This window comes from Lepidochelys kempii, chromosome 22, assembly GCF_965140265.1.
Source record: "Lepidochelys kempii isolate rLepKem1 chromosome 22, rLepKem1.hap2, whole genome shotgun sequence".
Lineage (NCBI taxonomy): Eukaryota > Metazoa > Chordata > Testudines > Cheloniidae > Lepidochelys > Lepidochelys kempii.
The window spans coordinates 13,507,028-13,525,270 of NC_133277.1; the positions used below are offsets into that span (position 1 = coordinate 13,507,028).

An 18,243-nucleotide genomic window follows, 5' to 3' on the forward strand; every position below is an offset into this window, starting at 1 on the left:
CATTTCCATGGAAACCAGGGAAACGGCACCACAAAGGGAGCCCCTCATTTGCAAAAATGGGGCCAAAACTGAACTGGGAGGTGGCTGTGGCTTCATCCAAGTCTGTGTATGGCCGTGGGTGTGTATCTGGGGGCAGGGGGAGTGGCACAATGTTGTGGGTGGGGGTAGAGGGAGGGATGTGGCAAAATTTCAGTCGGTGCTAGCTGTTGCCCTGCCCGATCTGGGTCTGCAGCGAACGTGGCTAGGTGCTGCATGGCCCTTGCCTTACGCTTTGTCCCCCCATTGCCACCTGTCAAACGCCAGCCCATGGCTCGGCCTTCCCCCGGCCTTGCTGTGAGGGGAGGGTTTGAGGCTCCCTGTGCACAGCAGAAACTGACAACTCAAGGTGCAAGGCAGTGGGACTCCAGCCAGGAGGGTCGCTTCCCCGCTCCCTTTCTTGGGGTTTCCGTGGCCCAGGTGCTGGCGCCAGGCCGGAGCAGTCCCTCCTATCTGTCTGCGTGTGCCTGGGCCAGAGGGCATGGGGCCCTCAGCCCAGTCAACCTCATCTCCGCGGTTAGTCGTTGCTGCCCTAAGTCGTGTCCCATTGGGCGGGGCCGGCTTAGGCGGTGGTTTGTGCAACGGTTCCCCTGCCGTGTTCACATCTGCTTCCAGTCCTAGGGCGCAGGGTCTTCAGCCCGTCCAGCCGGGATGGGTTTGGGCCCTGATCCTGAGTGCCCCACCTCCCACCCCCTGATGCCAGCAGGAGGCTGTTTGCACAAAAGAGACGCCGGCAGCAGGGCCCTCGTTGCACAGGGGGTGGAATGCAGGGAGCGTCAGGGGGTGCACCTGGGACCTCCCATGTGCGGGATGCCCCTGGAGGGTAGCAACGTGGGCTGCCATGTCCCTAACCGCCCCAGGCACCCAGCGATCACCACCGTGGGTGCAGTGGGTGCCATTAACGCCCTCTTGGCATCTCGGCCGTGCCGGGGCTACGGGGCAGATGGGCTCGAAGGGCTCTTTCCTCTGCACCTGGCCCCCAGCCAGGCCCGCCTGGCTCCCACTAGCCCAGGCTGTGAGCCTGCCAGGCGCTGACAACAGGCCTTGGGAAGCAGCCAGACTGCAGAGGGCAGGGCCGTCCCCACTGCAGGGGCTTGCAGGGGGTGGAGCTGGGCAGGCAGCCCCACTCCTGATTCGCGGGGACGCCGGCGCCTCCCTACCCCAAACTGCAGGGGCTGCGCGCACCAGAGCAGAGCGGCGCAGCAGGAGAAGCAGAAGCAGGAGCGGGCGGACACTGAGCGCAGCCCCCGGGCAGGTGAGGATGCGGGACCGCTGGGGTCCCCTGGCCCGGGCAGCCCGGAGCGGGGGACGCAGCTTGGGGTCTGAGCTGGGGGAACGAGGCGGCGGGCAGGGGGCGAGACAGTGCAGCAGCCGCTCGGCAGGATCGCAGCTGAGAGGCGCAGGGAGCTGGGGGCGGTGATGGAGAGCCGGGGAATTGGGGCCGGGGGCTGGATGCTCCGCAGAGACGCAGCCCCGTGTCCGTCTGATAGTCTTGCTCGCCAGCTTTTGCCTGCCCCGCCCCGCCCTCTCCCCAGCCTGCTGGGGATGGGGTTCCTGGCCCAGTGCAGCGGGTTCCTTTGCCTTTTCCCCCAGCTCCTGCAGGGAGCAGAGAGAGTGGAGCCGGGGCAGGCTCCCGGCGGGGTGAATAATTGCATTGGTGCCCCACCCCCAGCTCTGCAGGCAGTGTTGCGGATGCTCCCAGAGCGCTCAGGGCTGCAGTGGGGAGCCGTGGCCGTGCACCAGTGCAAAGCCCGGCCGCTCCGCAGTCCCGGCGCCGCAGGCTGCGCCGCAGAATGGTGCAGTGTCTCTGGCAGGCTGCAGCGACGCGCCGGGGAAAGGGGGCATGACTGCAAAATACTGGGGCGTTGGTATGGGGGGGGGGAGCAGCCGGAGAAGCCAGGAGAATGAGGGAGATAGAGGGTGACCCAGCAGGGTGGGGGGGGGCGGGAGAGGGTGGATGGTCTGGCTGCAGATCAGGGCTTGGGAGCAGATTGTGGGAGGGGCTCGGGATGAGACAGGGAACCCCTTCCCTGCCTCTCTGCCCCGTGCCCCTCTCAGCCCACCCCTGCTGCCTTCCTCCTCCCCCATCCCTTCTTTCCTCTCCACCTCCTCCCCTCTGGTGGCTCGACTCCCAGCTCCCACCCGGATGAGACAAGAGCAGACTGGATCCCAGAAAGCACAGCCTGGGGGGCGCTAAAAACGCTGGAACAGAAATAAAAATAAACCAGGCCCTGTAATCAGCAGCACACTCACTTGGGGGTCACTAGAACCCCCCAGGAGCGGGACAGCCATGGGGGGGCCAGAGGACACATTGCATTCAACTTGCAAGACACCTTGGCCATCAAGGTTCCTGGGGTCGTCCGCTCAGCCAAGCCAGTGGCCATCCCTACACACGCCCCATTGCAGATTTTCCGGGGGCCAGCCCGTGTGCAGTCTCTCTGCCGTTGGGGTTCAGTTCAGGCTCCCCATGGGCGATGGGGGGGGGGGGTGTGTCAATATTTTGGCGAGCAGAGGCCAGTTGCTGGGCAGGAGGTTGCCTAATAAGGCCAGTCCTCATGTTGAGAGTTCACTGACATTGGAAATTGGTTTATTTACCTGCTGGGATCTGAGCTCTGCTCCCCTGCTATAGCCCGTGGGCCATCAGCACCCAGCCCAGCCTGTCCCCGTGGGGGGCTCAGGATGTGTCAGGTGGGTGTGGGCAGGGCTGGAGTCAGCAGTTTTTGTTACCACGCCCATCAGGGTGGTGGCTGAGGTTGGAGCGGGAGCACTAGTGGCTAGAACTCCTGGGTTCTCTTCCCAGCTCTGGCAGGGAATGGCTAGCAATTAGGAGGGCACTGGGAGCAAGGACTCCTGGGTTCTTTTCCTGGCCTGGCTGCTGACTGGCCATGTAACCTTGGTGGTTACATCCCCTCTCTGTGTAACGGGGCAGGTGATACCTGCGCTCCGCAGTAGAACACCTGGAGAGCTGCTGATGACAGATGCTGTAGGAGCAAAGACATCTGTGGTCACCACGCTATGGAGTCCCTGGGGCTGGGTTCATTGGAGTGGGGGGATGTTTTCAGGCCCCCGGGGGTGGGGAGGGGAGGGGAAGCAGAGGGACCTTGCTGCACATGCTCAGGATATGGCTGCTGGTGGAAGGAATAAGGAGAATTTTTATAATTAAACAATTTTTTTTCTTTTCTAAATGAGAAGGGGTCGGGGGAGTTGTCTGGTTTTTAAATCAAGGAACATTGCATGTTTCCAGATCGGGGGCTGCAAACGGGGGAGGGTGTCTGTGAATGGACACCCCCCCCCCCACACACACACACACACGTATCTTGAGCTTGGGCCTTACTCAAACCAACATGGGAAACGGGGAAGAGCTGCCTGCATTCTCCAGGCCCTGGGGAGCTGGGTCAGGACTGCTCCATTCCTGCCCTGCCCCCCGCAAGCACACACAGCCACACCCTTTGCACCCACATCCCTTTTCTGTCACACTCTCACCCACCGGCAAACAGCCCCCTTTTCCCCATCTCTGCCACACACACATTTCTGGGGCTGCCGGCCCCCAGCACAGCCCAGACACGCTCCCTTCGCATCCCCCGCCTCCTCTCAGCCTCTCGATCTCTTAGCAGCTCCTCCTGTGACAGTGCTGCGGTGGAAAGCGGCGGACCTGACGGGCAAGCCGCTGCGCCCCAACCCCCGTCCCCAGCAGGACCGGCGGGCAGGGCAAGCCCCTGCTCCCCAGCCAGAGTGGTGGGAGGGGGGAATGCAGGTGGAAGGGGTGGGGAGGGGCCCCCACTTGCTTCGGCTCAGGGACCCACAAACCCCTAATCCACCTCTGTGCAGAGGGATCTGGAAAAGATGGGTGAGGCTAGGGGCTTGTCCTCATTGCAGCACTGACTTCAATGTTATCCACAGCTTGAGTCCCGTCCCCATGCAAAGGAGACGTTGCTTCTAATTAGAGTTTGGCCCACTCATCAGCTGCTCACACAGCTGCTGTGTGCGGCGCAGTGGTGGCTCTCCCTGGACCTAGGCTAAGCAGAGATATCGCTGCATTGAAGACAGTAGCCGAAGAGAGGAGCAGGGACTGTAAGGAGCCCAAATGCGGCCACCCAGGGCCAATCTGGGCCCCGTTTAGGCGCCGATCCACCACACACATACCCCTGGGATTCATTTGCACTTTGGGAGGGAGTAGGATTTGGTGCCTAGGGTGAGTCAGGAGATCTCTGGGAGTTGCCAGAGGTAAGCAGAGTCGATCGAATGCATAGGGGCCGCAGAAAGTCAAAGGCGTCAGAAGGACAAGTGTCCTGGGGACTAAATGAGACTCAAGCAGTCCCTGCCCTATGGAAGCTGTACTTTGCAGGAAGCCCTTTTATGCAAAGACTGCACAGATGGGGCTGTTCTCTCTGGGTGGAAGAAAATCAGATAGTTAAGAATTCCACGGAGCACTCAGGGTGAATGAATCAGTCTGGTATTTCCTTGCTGCTGCTCAGGGGCATACACAGAAATTTAACTTTGACCCCTTTTGCGGGGACACATCCTGTGCTCCCACCCCTCACAGCAGGAGCTTGCTCTTCCTTCTCCGGCTCCCACAGGCCCTTGCTTTCCTCCCTGCAGCCCTGGGGTGGAAGGAGCTCACTTTCTCCGCCACCGTGGCCCCGGGGCTGAAATTCTGTGCCCCTGATGATTATTGGGGGGGGGGTGCCCCTGCTTGCTCCCCCCTTTGTGCATGCTGCTGGTCTTGCAAAAAAAAGTACCCTGCTGACTGGGATCTAGACCTCTCCAGACTGGGTGACCTTCCTGCTGGTGTCAGCACAGAATGTCTCTAACTCTGCCCCCAGACTCTACAGTGCCCTCTTCTGCTTGGCAAACAGCCTGCGTGTGGATTTATGGGCATGCCCGGGTGTGGTCACGCGCCTGTCTGTGGGTGTGCACGTAGGGTCGCACAGATCCCTGTCGGGTCACTAACCAGCATGTTCTCCTCCTGCTCAGGCCCCCCTCGCTGTTCTCCACCGCTGACGGCCCCAGCACAGCGGGCGGAAAGATGAATCCCACCATCAGCGTCGCTGTCCTCCTGACAGGTAGGGGCCCAGGGGTGCAATAATGCTGCCATCTAGTGGCCATGCGCCATAAGTGGTGCTAGCTGGAGAGACCAGACATAACTTCTAAATAAATGCTTCACTCCAGAGAAAGCCAGGCCAGCTGAATCCTCCTCCTCCCCTACCGGGGACACTGGGGGGCGGGGGGTGTTATGATCTGTCCTACTTTGCAGTGACCCCACCGTGGAATGCACGGGCTTCGTGGGGAGAGAGAGCTCACTCGCTAGCAGCACAACCAAAATGGTTAAAAGCCAAACTACTGCTGCAGGCGAACGGAGAGTCTCCAGTAGCTCAGCCCTCATTTTGCTAGCAGCAAGTCTTGGCTTCTCTAGCCCTGTGTGCGTGTGATTTAGCCAGAAACTGTGACGTGTCTCCATAGCATGTGGATTTACTGCTGCATGCACTGGAGCAAGGGGTAACTGCAGGGGTGCTCCTGCCTTCACCCCCCTCCCCCCCCCGCCAGCCCCGCTCCACCTCCCCTGACCCTGTTGGCCTGTCCCAGTGCTGCAGGCTGCCCATTGCCAGAAGATCAAGGAACTGAGCGCCTGCTTGCTGGGCCAGAACCTGCGCGTGGACTGCCGCTACGAAAACAAGACTGCCAACCCCCTGACCTACGAGTTCAGCATGTTCAAGGACAACAGGAAGCGTGTGATCCAGACCACCTTGAACGTCCCCGAGAACAGCCTCAAGGCACGATCCAACGTCACCCTGTCAAAGGACCTGTTGTGCCTGCAGCTGTTCGACTTCACCACCGCAGACGAGGGCACCTACATCTGCGAGCTGAAGATCACCGGTGACTACACCGGCAACCAGATAAGGAACATCACCGTCATCAAAGGTGGGCAAGGGAGGGGACCCTACCACCCCGGGCTTCTCGCTGACCTAGCACGGTGCATCACCGTCTGTCCTCCCGGCTCTACTACTGATGGGCCAAGGCACCAGTACACAAGGGGCACTGATTCTCACAGGCCCACCTGATGCCCTCTGACCATTTGAGCCCTTTGCTCAATGCTCCTGTTCGATAAAGGCCTGTATGTACTTTCCAACCAACTGCAGCCAGGGCAGGGCCAGCAACGGAGTCACCCCTCCCCACACACACATCCTTGCCTGGAGCCAAACCCTTCTCACCCTCCAGTGCCCTGTGCCTTTTGCAGATATCTATCAGAGGCACCCACCCATCCAGTTTCCCACTGGGCCCTGCAAATCTTAGGGCCAGCCCTGCGCTGGGGAATGGGCCAGATCGGAGCCTTGTGCCTTCTGGCTGCCTGTTCAAACCTAGCCCAGATCTGTAGAACTGTCTCCGTCTGCTGGCTGCTCGGTGGCCCACACGTGTGCTGAGTTTGGTGAGTCTCAGTGGGTAGTTGCTAATGTCACCCAAAAGAACCCATCATAGTTGGTATTAATTGGCCCCCAGGACAGATCAGCAGGGTAGCATTAAGGGAAACTAGCCTGACCTCTGCCCACCCTGTGGCTGTTCTGTAGGGAGGGGACTCTAGCCTCCAAGGCTGTCCACCTGGAACATAGCATCTGTCAGCTTTCTGCTGGAGAGAGGACTCTTCCCATCCCAGAGTGCCACAAAGCACCTCACACCCCACCTCTCTCGGCCTGGGGTCAGGAAGGTACTTCCCTATGGGCAGGATCTTGCCTAGTTGTCCCCTAGGGGTTCCTTCTGCCCGCTTTTGAAGCAACTAGTGCTGGCCATTGTCAGAGAGAGGACAGGGGAGTGGATGGAGCACTGACTTGATCGTTCTCGTTTGTATTGCAGTAGGACCTAGAGGTCCAGTCGAGGTCAGAATCCCCCCTTGTGCCAGGCCCTGGACAGATACAGTGGGAAGTGCTCCTTGCCCCAAAGAACTTGCAGTCTCGCTAGACAAGACACAGAGTGGGAGGGGAAATAGAGGCACATGGAGGGGGAGTGACTTGCCCAAGGTCACCCACCTGGTCCGTGGCAGAGCCGGGAAGAGAACCCAGGTGTGCCGGCTCCCGGCACCCCATCCATCCTCTTTCCCCAGGGATCTCATTTTTGCTTCTTCTCTCTTTCCCCTCCCCCCTGCCCTGGCAGACAAGCTGGAGAAATGTGCTGGCGTCAGCCTCTTGATTCAGAACACCTCGTGGCTGCTGCTTCTGCTCCTGTCCCCTGCCACTCCTGCAAGCCGTGGACTTCGTGTCCCTGTGAAAGGAAGGAGCGACCGAGCCGCCCAGCCGAGCCCCACCGCCCAAACGTGGCCCTTTGCAAGAGAAGACGATGAACGATTTGAAACCAAGGAAATCTCTCTGTGTATATCTCTGTCTATATCTGTATATCTACCGAGCCCGCGCTGCCTCGCCATCACACCACATGTCCGAAACACGCTGGGGGCCGGGGTGGGGGTATTAAGCAGTATTAAAGGATCCGACGCATGGCGCATTCCCTCGCACTCTGCTAGATGGTGCAGCTTCTTCCATAGCAAGTTTTGTTTTTGTTTGCCCCGGTGGCAGGGAGATCTGTAGCCTCGAGGGAGCAGCTTTTCTTGTCCCATTTTTTGTCTTTCAAGGGGGAAAGCCAGCAGGGCCCCCAGACCTGACTGGTAAAAGAGAGAGGGTCAAAGAGTTAGGGGACCAACTGGGGAGTCCTGGCCACGACCGCAGCCTGGAGAACAGACGTTCACCTCAGCAACGCAGGGTTGCCCAGTGTAAAGACTTGTCCTGACCTAGGCAACATCAGGCAAATGGGAAGCTTTGGGATAGAGTACGGTGCACTAGCTTTTCACCTCTGGGGAGCTGGGTTTGAATCCTGCCTGGTGAGATGAATTTGGTGGGCTCTCAGCCTGTTCTTTGGCAGCCAACACTTCCGTATTGCACAAAGCCATGATCATTGGTATGACTGGTTCACCTGCATAGGAAAGGGCCAGCATTGAAACAGCTCAGTCTTGGGCTGAGAGCAACAAGGACACCCTACTACAGAGACAGCAAAGGGTGCTGAAGGTCTCACATTTGAGGTGCAGGGATAGAGACCTGGGGGGGGGGGGCACAGCACTGAAATAGCAAGGGCTGCTGAAGGTTTTTAGGACAGAGGCTCATCTGCAGCCCTGCATAAGAACATTTGCCCATCACATCCACGCTCTGCTGGGCTTACGTCCTCACCGTAAGATCAGGGGATGATAGTTACTATAGGAGTTGGTTGTTTTGGGGTTTGTTTGGTTTTTTTTGTTAATCCTGAACTAAGAAACTGAGGCAGTAGCCCTTTAAAGTCATCAGTGTGCCGAGGCCTAGAGCTCCTTAGGCATTAGCTCACCCTGTTCAGTGAAGACAGTTGTGTGCTGTGAAGGGAGACCCCTTGCTGAGTTAGTGCCTGTCAGTTGCACTGCTGGCCTGATCTCCAGGCTGTGGTCCCCTGGGCGGAGACCCAGATAGCAGCTGCATATTCCTTCCTCCCCAGTATGTGGGAGGGTGAAGAGACACTCATGTCACGGCGGGATCCTGTACCCTGGGAGAGTGTCCTTAGCTCTTAAAGGAGCCAGACTTTTCCTGACTGCCAATCTAGAACTAGGACAGCTCGCTCCCAGAGAAGAAGTCACCATCCTGGGGAGAGAGGAGATATACCGATAGGGAAGGGGGCCTAGCAGCTGCCACCTCCCCACTCTGGCCCCAGTCAAAGCTTGCTCTGGCACATACCCCCATTAACACATACAGCTGTCTCCCACTGGGGATCAGGGGGAGATTTCAGGAGCTGGGGCTGCCCTCAAGCCACAGGCTCTCATCCCTGCATGCCACCGTTTGGGTTTGACTCGAGGCACAAGCAAGACCAGCGTGCCTGGCTCCACTCCTTGACTGGACCATGGTTTCCTCCTTCAGCCCAGTCCTGCTCCCACTGCAGCCTTCCTCCCTTGCAGGTTAAGGTGCAGGCCTGTCCCTTAACATGGCCTTGCCTCTCATTAGGAGCCTAAAGGGCCTAGGCAGGTGTTTCCTGTGGATGGTGGTTAGCTGTAGGGGGAGCTAATGCACCACAAACCACAAAATGATCCCAAGCTTAGAGAGCATCCCCAGCTTGAGACAGGGTCTGGACCAGGCCTTCCCTCCAGCAAGCTGGGGATCGATGCCCCAGGACTTACCAGGGCAGAAACTCTCCTGAGCCCACCTACCTAGCAGGGGCAGGCTAGATGGCAGAGGGTATTACATAGCTCTCTCGGAGCGCCAAAGGCATCTCACCCAGGGGTGGGCTAAAACAACCTCTGTGGGACTGGGGAGCAGAGGTCCCCCTCAGCCCTCTGCCACACAGGTGAGACAATGGGAAGCCAAGATCATAAGCATCAGAACTGACCAGGGCAAGAACTGGGAGCTCACCTGGTGGAACTGGAAGGGCTAATGGTGACTGGAGGTGGGGATGGGGTCAGGCCCCAGATAATCCTAATGTGCCCCTCTCTCTAATTGTGTGTGCTGAGCTTGAGGCTGCTGCAGTGTCAAGAGCCCCGGTGGCTGGCTAAGGTGAGCTGCTTTCTTCCAAGACGGCCCGCGCCCTGCTTTTCCACTGTGCGGTGCACTACCCTGCCCAGATGTACTGCTCAGGTATCTCTCCATGTACATCTCCTACCAGCCAGCCGTGACCTGACGGGGAATGCAATGTGGGGGGGGGGGGGTGTCAGACCCAGCCAACTCACACTGGCATGGCCTAGTCTTGTTTTGTGAACATTTGTAGTGTTTCCACAGTTTGGTGTAGGAGAAATGCTGTTCAAAGGGGAGGGGGAAGAACAACAAAAGAGCCTCTGTCTGCACAATAAATCCCTCGGTCCTGTGTTGGATTCACAGCTGCCTGCCTCTTTATTTCAGCACTGATTTCAAGGGCTTTGAATTTGCTTTCCTAAGGGCCAGCCCTCACAGCTGGCTGGGGACAGGCTGCCCTCTAGTGGAGACAATCTGAACTGCTTAGCTGTGTGTCCTAGTGTCTGTACTGCTGCAAGAAAATCGCCTCTCACACCGGCGGGTGGGTTTGTGCTCTGGAACTGGCCCAGCTCCCAGGGCTAGCCCCGCAGGCCCAACATGGTCCGAGTAGCAGGGGGGATGAAGGGGAGCGGTGCACGCTCTGTCTGGAAAGCGAGGAAGAGGGGGTGCGGGACAGCTTCGCTCCCAGCGCTGTTTCTTCTCAGGCTGGGAAGCTCCAGAACTCGGCCCCTGGGCGCTCCCGCTGCCAGCCCCACCTGGGCCCTGGAGCCGGAGGGCTCAAGCTCGTAGAATGGCACAGGGGGTCCCCCTGGGGTGACCCACACACACCCCAGCAGGGGCTGGGACTATCCCCTGCCTACAGGGGGACCCAGAGCAGCACCTAGGAGCGGGGATCTCCTCTTCTGCATCCGATGAAGTGGGCTGTAGCCCACGAAAGCTCATGCTCAAATAAATCTGTTCATCTCTAAGGTGCCACAAGTCCTCCTGTTCTTTTTGCGGATACAGACTAACAGGGCTGCTACTCTGAAACCTCCTCTCCTTTCTCCCTTAGCCTATAGGGGCAGCGCCCAAGGGCTGGGATGCAGCCCCCTGAGGGGACCAGAGCTCCAGGAGTTGGGATCTCCCCCCAGCCTATAGGGAGCAGCACCCAGGGCCCCAGTACCTTGCCCCACACTCCTCTCCCGCAGAGCCGTGGGTGGGTGGGAAACCCGGGGGTCCAGGGTCTGGAATCTACCGCGCCCCGCACCCCGCTCCCGGGGACGCGGAGCACCAGGGGCTGACTGTCCCCCCGCGGGTCCCGGCCTTGGCCCCCCACCTGCGAGCTGCCGTGCGGGGCGAGTTGGGCGAGGGACGCCGCCCGGCAGCTGCAGCCTCCCCGCCCCGCGTCAGCTGCGCCCGGATTGTGACATCAGGCTCGGTCGGGCCCCCAGCTGCTCCACGGAAGCGGCCGGCTCCGGCTCATCCCCACCCGAGAGCCCGGTGAGTGCGGGAGGCGCGCCCGGCCAGCCCCCCGGGGCTCCGTGTGTGCGGGGGGTGCCCGGCCCCCCTGGGCGGTGCCAGCCCCACCTGGGGGGGGATCTAGAGGGTGCCTGCCCCCCCCGAGCAGTGCCCAGCCCCACCTGGGGGGGGATCTAGGGGGTGCCTGCCCCCCCCGAGCAGTGCCCAGCCCCACCTGGGGGGGGATCTAGGGGGTGCCTGCCCCCCCGAGCAGTGCCAGCCCCACCTGGGGGGGGGAATCTAGGGGGTGCCTGCCCCCCCTGAGCAGTGCCAGCCCCACCTGGGGGGGGATCGAGGGGGTGCCTGGCCCCCCTGAGCAGAATAAGGCTCTGTGTCTGTAAGGGTTCTCTGCCCCCCCAGGCAGTGGGACAATGCCCTCTACTTCCCACCGATGTTCTGGCTGTGTGAATGACCCCCCCCCCCCCCATCCCCTGAAAACCACCTGAGCAGGCCCAGCACCTTGTGGGTCATGCCAGCCCCTGACTGGGCTCTGTATAAGTGGAGGGTGTGGGGCTTGGGCCTAACTAAGAAAATGTCTCTTTTCCCCCACTTCCCCCCTGCCAGAGTCATCTCTGTGGTAGGGGGTGCCTGCCCCCCCTGAGCAGTGCCTGCCAGAGTCATCTCTGTGGTAGGGGTGTGTCCCATACCTGCCCCTTCTCCCACAGGCTTGGGTGGGAGTCAGGAGAACATGCCAGGGCTGCTCCCACCAGTGCCAGCCCGACTGGGGAGATCTAGGGGTGCCTGGCTCCACCTGGGGGACTTAGGGGGTGCCAAACACACACAATAAGGCAGTGCCTGCCTGGGCTATGGGGCAGGGGAAGTGTGGGAGCATGTACCCAATCTGCGTCATTCCTGCTGACCCGAGATCAGTGCTGCCTGTGATCTGTGTGTGCCTGAGCCAGGCCTGCATCCCCCCTGCGTGAACACTCGTGCCTCGCCGCGTGTGAGCGCTCGTACCATGCCAACATGCCGTGTGTGTGCGTGTACGCACCATGCAAATGCTCCCTGTGGCTCCAGGAAGATGTGTTGCTGGGAGGGCTGGACCCGGATCCTCCAGCTTCCTACCCCAGGCTGTGGGGAGTGGGGCCATCCTGCCAGCGGCCCCAGGACTGCCAAGCTGGCTGGGTCCAGAGAGAGGAGGCTCTCTGAACACACTGGGAGGAGGAATACATTTTCCCTGCTCAGGGTCGAGCTGCTTTAAAAATAACCCGAAGATTTGGGTTATTTTGGGGGGGGGGGGGTTGTCCATCTCAAGGAGTGAGTCCGGGGATCCAGTCATCAGGTACCCACCAGGCTTCAGGATTTCGCAGTGAAGGATCTGGCTCTGGTGGTGGCTGGCGGAGGGTGGGCTGGAGCACCAAATAGATCCCTGGCCTCATCCCGTTGACCTCCCTGAGGTTACCCCAGGGATAAAACTGGCCTAAGTGTTTTCCCACAGCCATGCCTGGGCTGTGACATACAGATGAGCAGGGAAGGGAGGGAAGTGGTGGCTTAATTGCATCCTGCCTAGTTACTCATAAGAGGTGGGGACTGAGTCATTGCCTTCCAATGCTCTGGAGTAGACTCAGCTGGACCCAATTCACACATGGAGCTGACTTAGGGTGGAGTTACGCTAGGGTGAATTTAACCCTGGATCTTCTTGCAAGGCACCTCCCCAGCTCTTCTGTGTCCGTGGAGCCCGTGCATCCCTCACCCTGAAGAGCCCTCAAGGGGCAGAAGGGTGAATGGCTTCCTTGGCCCTATCTCTGTCCCCCAAGTGGGCTGTCCCACCACTGCCAGGTAGAGCAGGGCCGAGACAGCTCCCATGACTAATGGCCAGGGGGTGGCACTCTCATAGCTGGTCAGAGGATCCCAGAGGCACCCATATGTGCCATGCAGACTCCCTGCCCCTTGAAGTCAGCATAGGGCTGTGCATTGTCCGGGCTCCTCCTAACTGTCTCCACCAGGCATCTGTTCTATGTCAGTTCCTGTACCACACTCAGCACTGTGGGATGAGGGTGCCTGCCAGGCGTGCAATAGGGACCGTGGCTGAGATCTGTCCTGCCTGTGTTCTCTCCTCCACTCCCCAGGGAGAGAAGTCCACTGCTTCCCTTGGGAGGATGCTGCTTTCCTCCCACCAGTTGGGGGCTGGACTGGGGGCAGCATCTCTGGGGTGCCCCAGAGCCTTATGGGCAGTTGTCTGCTATTCCCTCTTATCTCCAGGAATCCTATCTCCCCTCCCTTGGCCCCAGCCCCTCCCTCCCCCTGTATCAGCCCAGCCCCCCTCTTCCCTTCGCCGAGAACCCCCTTCTGCAGTTTCCCCCTCACACCTGATCCCCTCTTCCCTTCCCCTGCTCCAGAACCCCCTTTCCCTTTTGACCCCTTACCACCATCTCTCTTTGCCTCCCAAACCTCCATTTTTCCTACCCTCAAAGCCTCTACTTCTCCCATTGCCCCAGAACGCCACCCTTTCCCCCCTCTCCTCTCTGTAGCACCCCTCTTCTGGCCCTGCCTCCATGACACATGAGAACCCCTCTGGCTGCGCTCTGCCGGCTGCCACTTTAAGCCTCCCCGCTGCTGGAATGTGAGAGGAGGGCTCCAGCTCCCTGTGAGGTCAGATAAGACACTATATTTATCTAGCCGGTAACCTGAGCCGAGAATTTCTGCAGTGGATTACACAGCCCCAGCCTTTAGGCTCTGCCCCTCTGGCCATTTCACCCAGATCCCCCCCCTTTACCCCCCCCCCCCATGCCCGCTGGAGAAGCCTGGCTCTGAGACAGCCTGGACGGCTGCTAACAGGTTAGTCGCTACTGTTTATTTTCAATCCCTTTTTTCTCCTTTGCTTCTGTTGTAGGGCAAGTGCCTTGCGGACGCTGAGGTGACCCCATCCGAGCAGCCAGGGCGTCACCCCATGACAAGCCGCTACCCTTCAGTCTTGCTGCCCCACACGCAGGTGTGTATGGAGCTGCTGGGAAACTCGAGGATGGGGTTAGAGGGTCCCGGGAGGGAGGGTAAAATACAAGCTGAGAAACTTCAGGGTGGACTTAGCAAAGTGCCTCCGTTGTCTGGAAGCTAAGATCTGGGGACCTGGGGCCGGGATCAGCCTTTCTGGCCATGTTCTATCCACATCGCCAATTTGGTCCTTTTCCTTTAACTTCGCTAGCTGCAACTGAAGTCTTGAGCTTTGTCAGTCAATCAAGCGTCCGGCCGGTGGTGGTAATACCGAGCTCTTCCTCCGTAGATCTTGAAGCACGTGGTGGGCGAATAATCGACTCCGCTCATGTTCTTGTTTGCTCCCATCAGCTGTCCAGGGAGCTCTTCACCAGCAGGTTTTTTCTCTTCCATCATTCCGCCACTTTTAACCGAGGCCGCGCCGGGGGCTTCATAACTTGGATTTTACCGGGTTGCTGAGTGCTAGGGTGATGTGGCCGGGGGCAGGCAGGTCGTCAGCAACTCAGATCCAGCTCAGGTTGCCAGAGTTAGCACCAACTGCCAGCTGTTAGGTGACACATGTGAAGAGAGTCGGTGGGTCTCTGCCTTGTTCTCAGTGGGCAAGTCCCTATGCTGACAGCCACGGTTGCAATGGATGCTCATTAGCATCTACAACAGAGGAAGGGTGGTCAGTGGTTAGGGCACTAGCCTAGCACTTGGGAGACCCAGATTCAGTTCCCTGCTACACCATAGACTTTCTGGGTGACTCTGGCCAAGTCACTTACTCAGCAGTGTTGCCTCATGGGTAGGGCACTGGACCAGGACTCGGGAGACCTGGGTCTAATCCCAGCTCTGCTGCTGGCCTGCTGGGTGACCTTGGGTAAGCCACTTCACCTGCTGGTTCCTCAGTTTGCCCATCAGTTAAATGGGAATAATGATACCGACCGCCTTTGTAAAGCGCTTGGAGAGCTACGGCTGACAAGAGCTGGGTATTGTTATTATCTGTACAATCGGGATCACAGCACTTGCCCACCCTCACTAGGGGTGTGGTGAGGTTAAATGCAGTGCAGATGGTGAGGTGCTCAGACGCTGCCGTGAGTGATGGGGGCCAGAGAGAGAGAGGAATTGAGCTGGGCTCTAGCACCTATTTCTAGGGCAGGCCCGGAGGGGCATAGGTGGGAAGCCTGCCCCGTTGCTACCCACCTTGTCCCTGTTCTGTGGCTGACCGGAGTCCAAGGCTGTCACTTGCCCCACTACCAAAATCACTTGCAGCCTGTTGGCGTCACTGCCGTTCCCCCTGGAGCCCTGCAGGCGGAGGGCTGGGCGTGGGCTGTTGGCAGGGAGCATGGGAGGGTTTAAGCGTGTTCTCTTATCTGTTGACAAACTGCATCCCTTTGGCAACTCTCGCCAGCCGGGCTAGGTTCCGCTCTGATCTTGGGAGGAGGTTTCTGGGGCCACCCTTAGAGTGGACAAATCAAACCAGCTGGAGGAATTGTTGGCATAACATACCCCTGGCTTGGTCTGGCGGACTCCCTGCTCCTTCCCGCCCCCCTCCAGGCACTAAACAACTCATCCCAAAAGGAAAGCTGTCCTGCAGTGCGCTACTGATGCTCCTCAGCCTGCCCGGGAGCGGCCCCTCTGAAGGGGGAGTGCAGTCTCCAGGGCTTGTGCAGACATTTGGCCCAGGCGCTGCCCCTCTGGGGGCCTGCCCTGCAGCTCCTCTGAGATGAGCTGCTGTGGGTATTTGTTTTCCCTCTGGCTGCTGCATTCCAATGCTGCAGGTTTGCAAAGACCGCAGGGTCACCTCTGTGTCAGGCCCAGCTGGCCAGCTCTGCTCCAAGGAGAGGCTAGTGTTCGGCTCCCCCATTCCTCTGCCCTGGAAGTAGTCTTCCAGTAGTAGGCCCCTCATCGACAGGGGCTGGGGTCATGGGACTCCCAGGGGGAGCTCAAGCCCCAGTCTCGGTGGAGGAACAGGCTGGGGCTGACCTGAGCTTTCCTGGACAGGGCTTAGGAAGGCTCCCTTGTGGGATGCTCTGGTGTAATGACAATAGTATAAAGGGGCTTCGGCTGCTGGACACAGGCAGACCCTGCCGTTCTCTCTAGCTCCCAGTCTGACTGACCCAGTGTCAGCTGGCTGGTGTCCAGACGGGGTCTCCTTGGCCTGGACAAAGTCCTCATGGAAGGGACTGTCTTCTGCATTGTGCATGGTACCTAGAGAGTCTCCCCCGCTGCAGGGGGAGACTTGCACAGCCTCCCCTCCCCGTCCCACAAGCGATGCTCTGGAACTGCTCCCCATGAAGCCAGGCAGGACTCTGGGGCAGTCTCCTTTCTGTGAGCAGCCTGTTTGCAGGACACACAGCTCACACGGCTTCCACCTTCCTGGGTCTGACCTCGGAGCAGTCAGCCTCCTCTGCCCCTCCATGCGCTTCCCACAGCGAGTCCGCCCAGGCAGGGTCCTGGGGAAGCCAGAGGGTCCTGCCCCGCAACTTCGCAGTCAGGCGGGACTCTCAGGCAGTCAGTAAAACAGAAGGTTTATTAGACGACAGGAACATGGTCTAAAACAGAGCTTGTAGGTGCAGAGAACGAGACCCCTCAGCTGGGTCCGTTTTGGGGGCCGTGAGCCAGACAACCCCATCTGCACTTCACTCCATGTCCCCAGCCAGCCCCAAACTGAAACCCTCTCCAGTCCCTCCTCCTCTGGGCTTTGTCCCTTTCCCGGGCCAGGAGGTCATCTGATTCCTTTGTTCTCCAACCTCTTTAGCTCTCACCTTGCAGGGGGGAAGGGCCAGGCCACAAGTTGCCAGGAAACAGGGTGTCGGCCATTCTCTGTGTCCAGACCCCTGCACACACCTGCCCTCTAGGGCTCTGCAACGATCACACACCCTTACCCCACCACCTAGATACTTAAGAACTGCACAGGGGAAACTGAGGCACCCCCACACCATTCAGAGGAACCATTAAGAACAGTCCCACTTCGTCACATCCTTGTCCTATGTGGAGACAATGGAAGGTAATGGGGAGAAGGGGGTGGTCTGGGGCGATGGAAGGAGGCAGGATCTGTGCCCTGGCTCTCTAGTCTCCCCTAGAGCTTTAACATAGACCGGAGAGTGAGCAGAGTGGTGGAAGCGGTAGATGTGAAGCCAGGACTCCTGGGTTCTTTGTCCCAGCCCTGCCACTGGCTCGCCCTGTGAGCTTAGCCCAGATGCTTCATCTTTCTGTGCCTCCGCTTCCCCAGCTGCACAGTGGGGCTAGTGGCGGGGTGTCCCTGCCTCACGGGGGCGGAGGAAGGCTGAGTCACCGGCTCTGCTGAGAGGTGCTGTACGTGCAAGGGCAGCGCTGCCGCTGGAGAGAGCCACCCGGCTTCGTGCCCCTCGGCTCGGCTCTCATGGTGCGCTCGGCTTGTCTCTTGCAGCCCTGGGCACCAGGATGGTGTGACGTGGTCCTGTGAATCCCACAGGGAAGGCAGTTCTTGTAAAGGTGGCAGTCCTAGATGGTAAGCAGCCCAGGGACCCTCCTGGGGTAGGGTGGGTAGAACAGGTCCTATGGGCCAGGACTTTCTTTCCTGCACACAGAAAACTTTCCTGTGACGAGTAACCTTAGGGAGCTGGTCCCTCTGATCTGCTAAGATCTCCTGGCATATTTGGCAAGCCTTGAGGTGTTAGCCTGTGTCATTGGTCATCCTGGTCTCCCCTGAATCCCTCTCCACACAGCCCCATACTCTCACAGCCCCCTACCCCCTTTCATTTCAAAGGCATAGTGTGTTCTTTCTAAAAGCAGTTTCTCTGTTGTAGATCAGCTGCTTGTTCCACCCCAGAGGTGGCTGCTTTTTAAGGGCGAGGGAAGTGACCTTGGCATGCTGAAGGGGTAAATCCTACCCCTCGTTTATCCCTATGCACGTCCATGGGCTTTGGCAGAGTTGCGAGAGTTTGGCAGGGTCTCTGGCATGAAAGGGGCTTTCGAAACGGAAGGGGCTAGAGGCGGAAATGGATGTCGGAGATATGGGCGCAGCGGGGAAGAGCGAATGATGCAGTCTTTGGAAGCTTAGCCCACGGCCAGACAGTCCCTGCCTTGCACGGATCTGTGCCAGGGCCTATACCGGTGGTGCACTGAGGAGTCTGTTCTGGGTTCAGCCCTGCAAAATCTGAGCTGGCTCCATGCTGGGCTTCCACGGCCTGGCCAGGGAGCAGGTGGGGGTCTATGCTGGGCTCCCTCGGCCTGGCCAGGGAGCAGGTGGGGGTCTATGCTGGGCTCCCACGGCCTGGCCAGGGAGCAGGGGGTTCTCATGGCATTTAGATGGTAC

General features: G+C 59.3%; 2 protein-coding genes across 4 annotated transcripts in view; both read left to right on the forward strand.

The window, feature by feature from the left end:
* The first annotated feature begins 1,146 nt into the window (after positions 1-1,146).
* Positions 1,147-7,387, forward strand: THY1 (Thy-1 cell surface antigen). The gene is given in 5 exon segments (XM_073320873.1): positions 1,147-1,291; positions 5,011-5,099; positions 5,620-5,955; positions 7,180-7,253; positions 7,255-7,387. Coding segments are annotated over 4 exon segments (486 nt in total). The 5' UTR covers positions 1,147-1,291; positions 5,011-5,062; the 3' UTR covers positions 7,294-7,387.
* A 6,355-nt stretch (positions 7,388-13,742) lies between these two features.
* USP2 (ubiquitin specific peptidase 2) overlaps positions 13,743-18,243 on the forward strand; it is a 57,653-nt gene continuing 53,152 nt past the window's right edge. The window contains exons 1-2 of one of the 3 annotated variants that reach the window (XM_073321190.1): positions 13,752-13,965; positions 17,356-17,436. The gene's annotated coding sequence lies outside the window, so the exon portion shown is untranslated. Of the gene's footprint in view, positions 13,966-17,355; positions 17,437-18,243 lie in introns of all 3 variants that reach the window. The other 2 variants (XM_073321193.1, XM_073321192.1) reach the window with 2 other exon arrangements.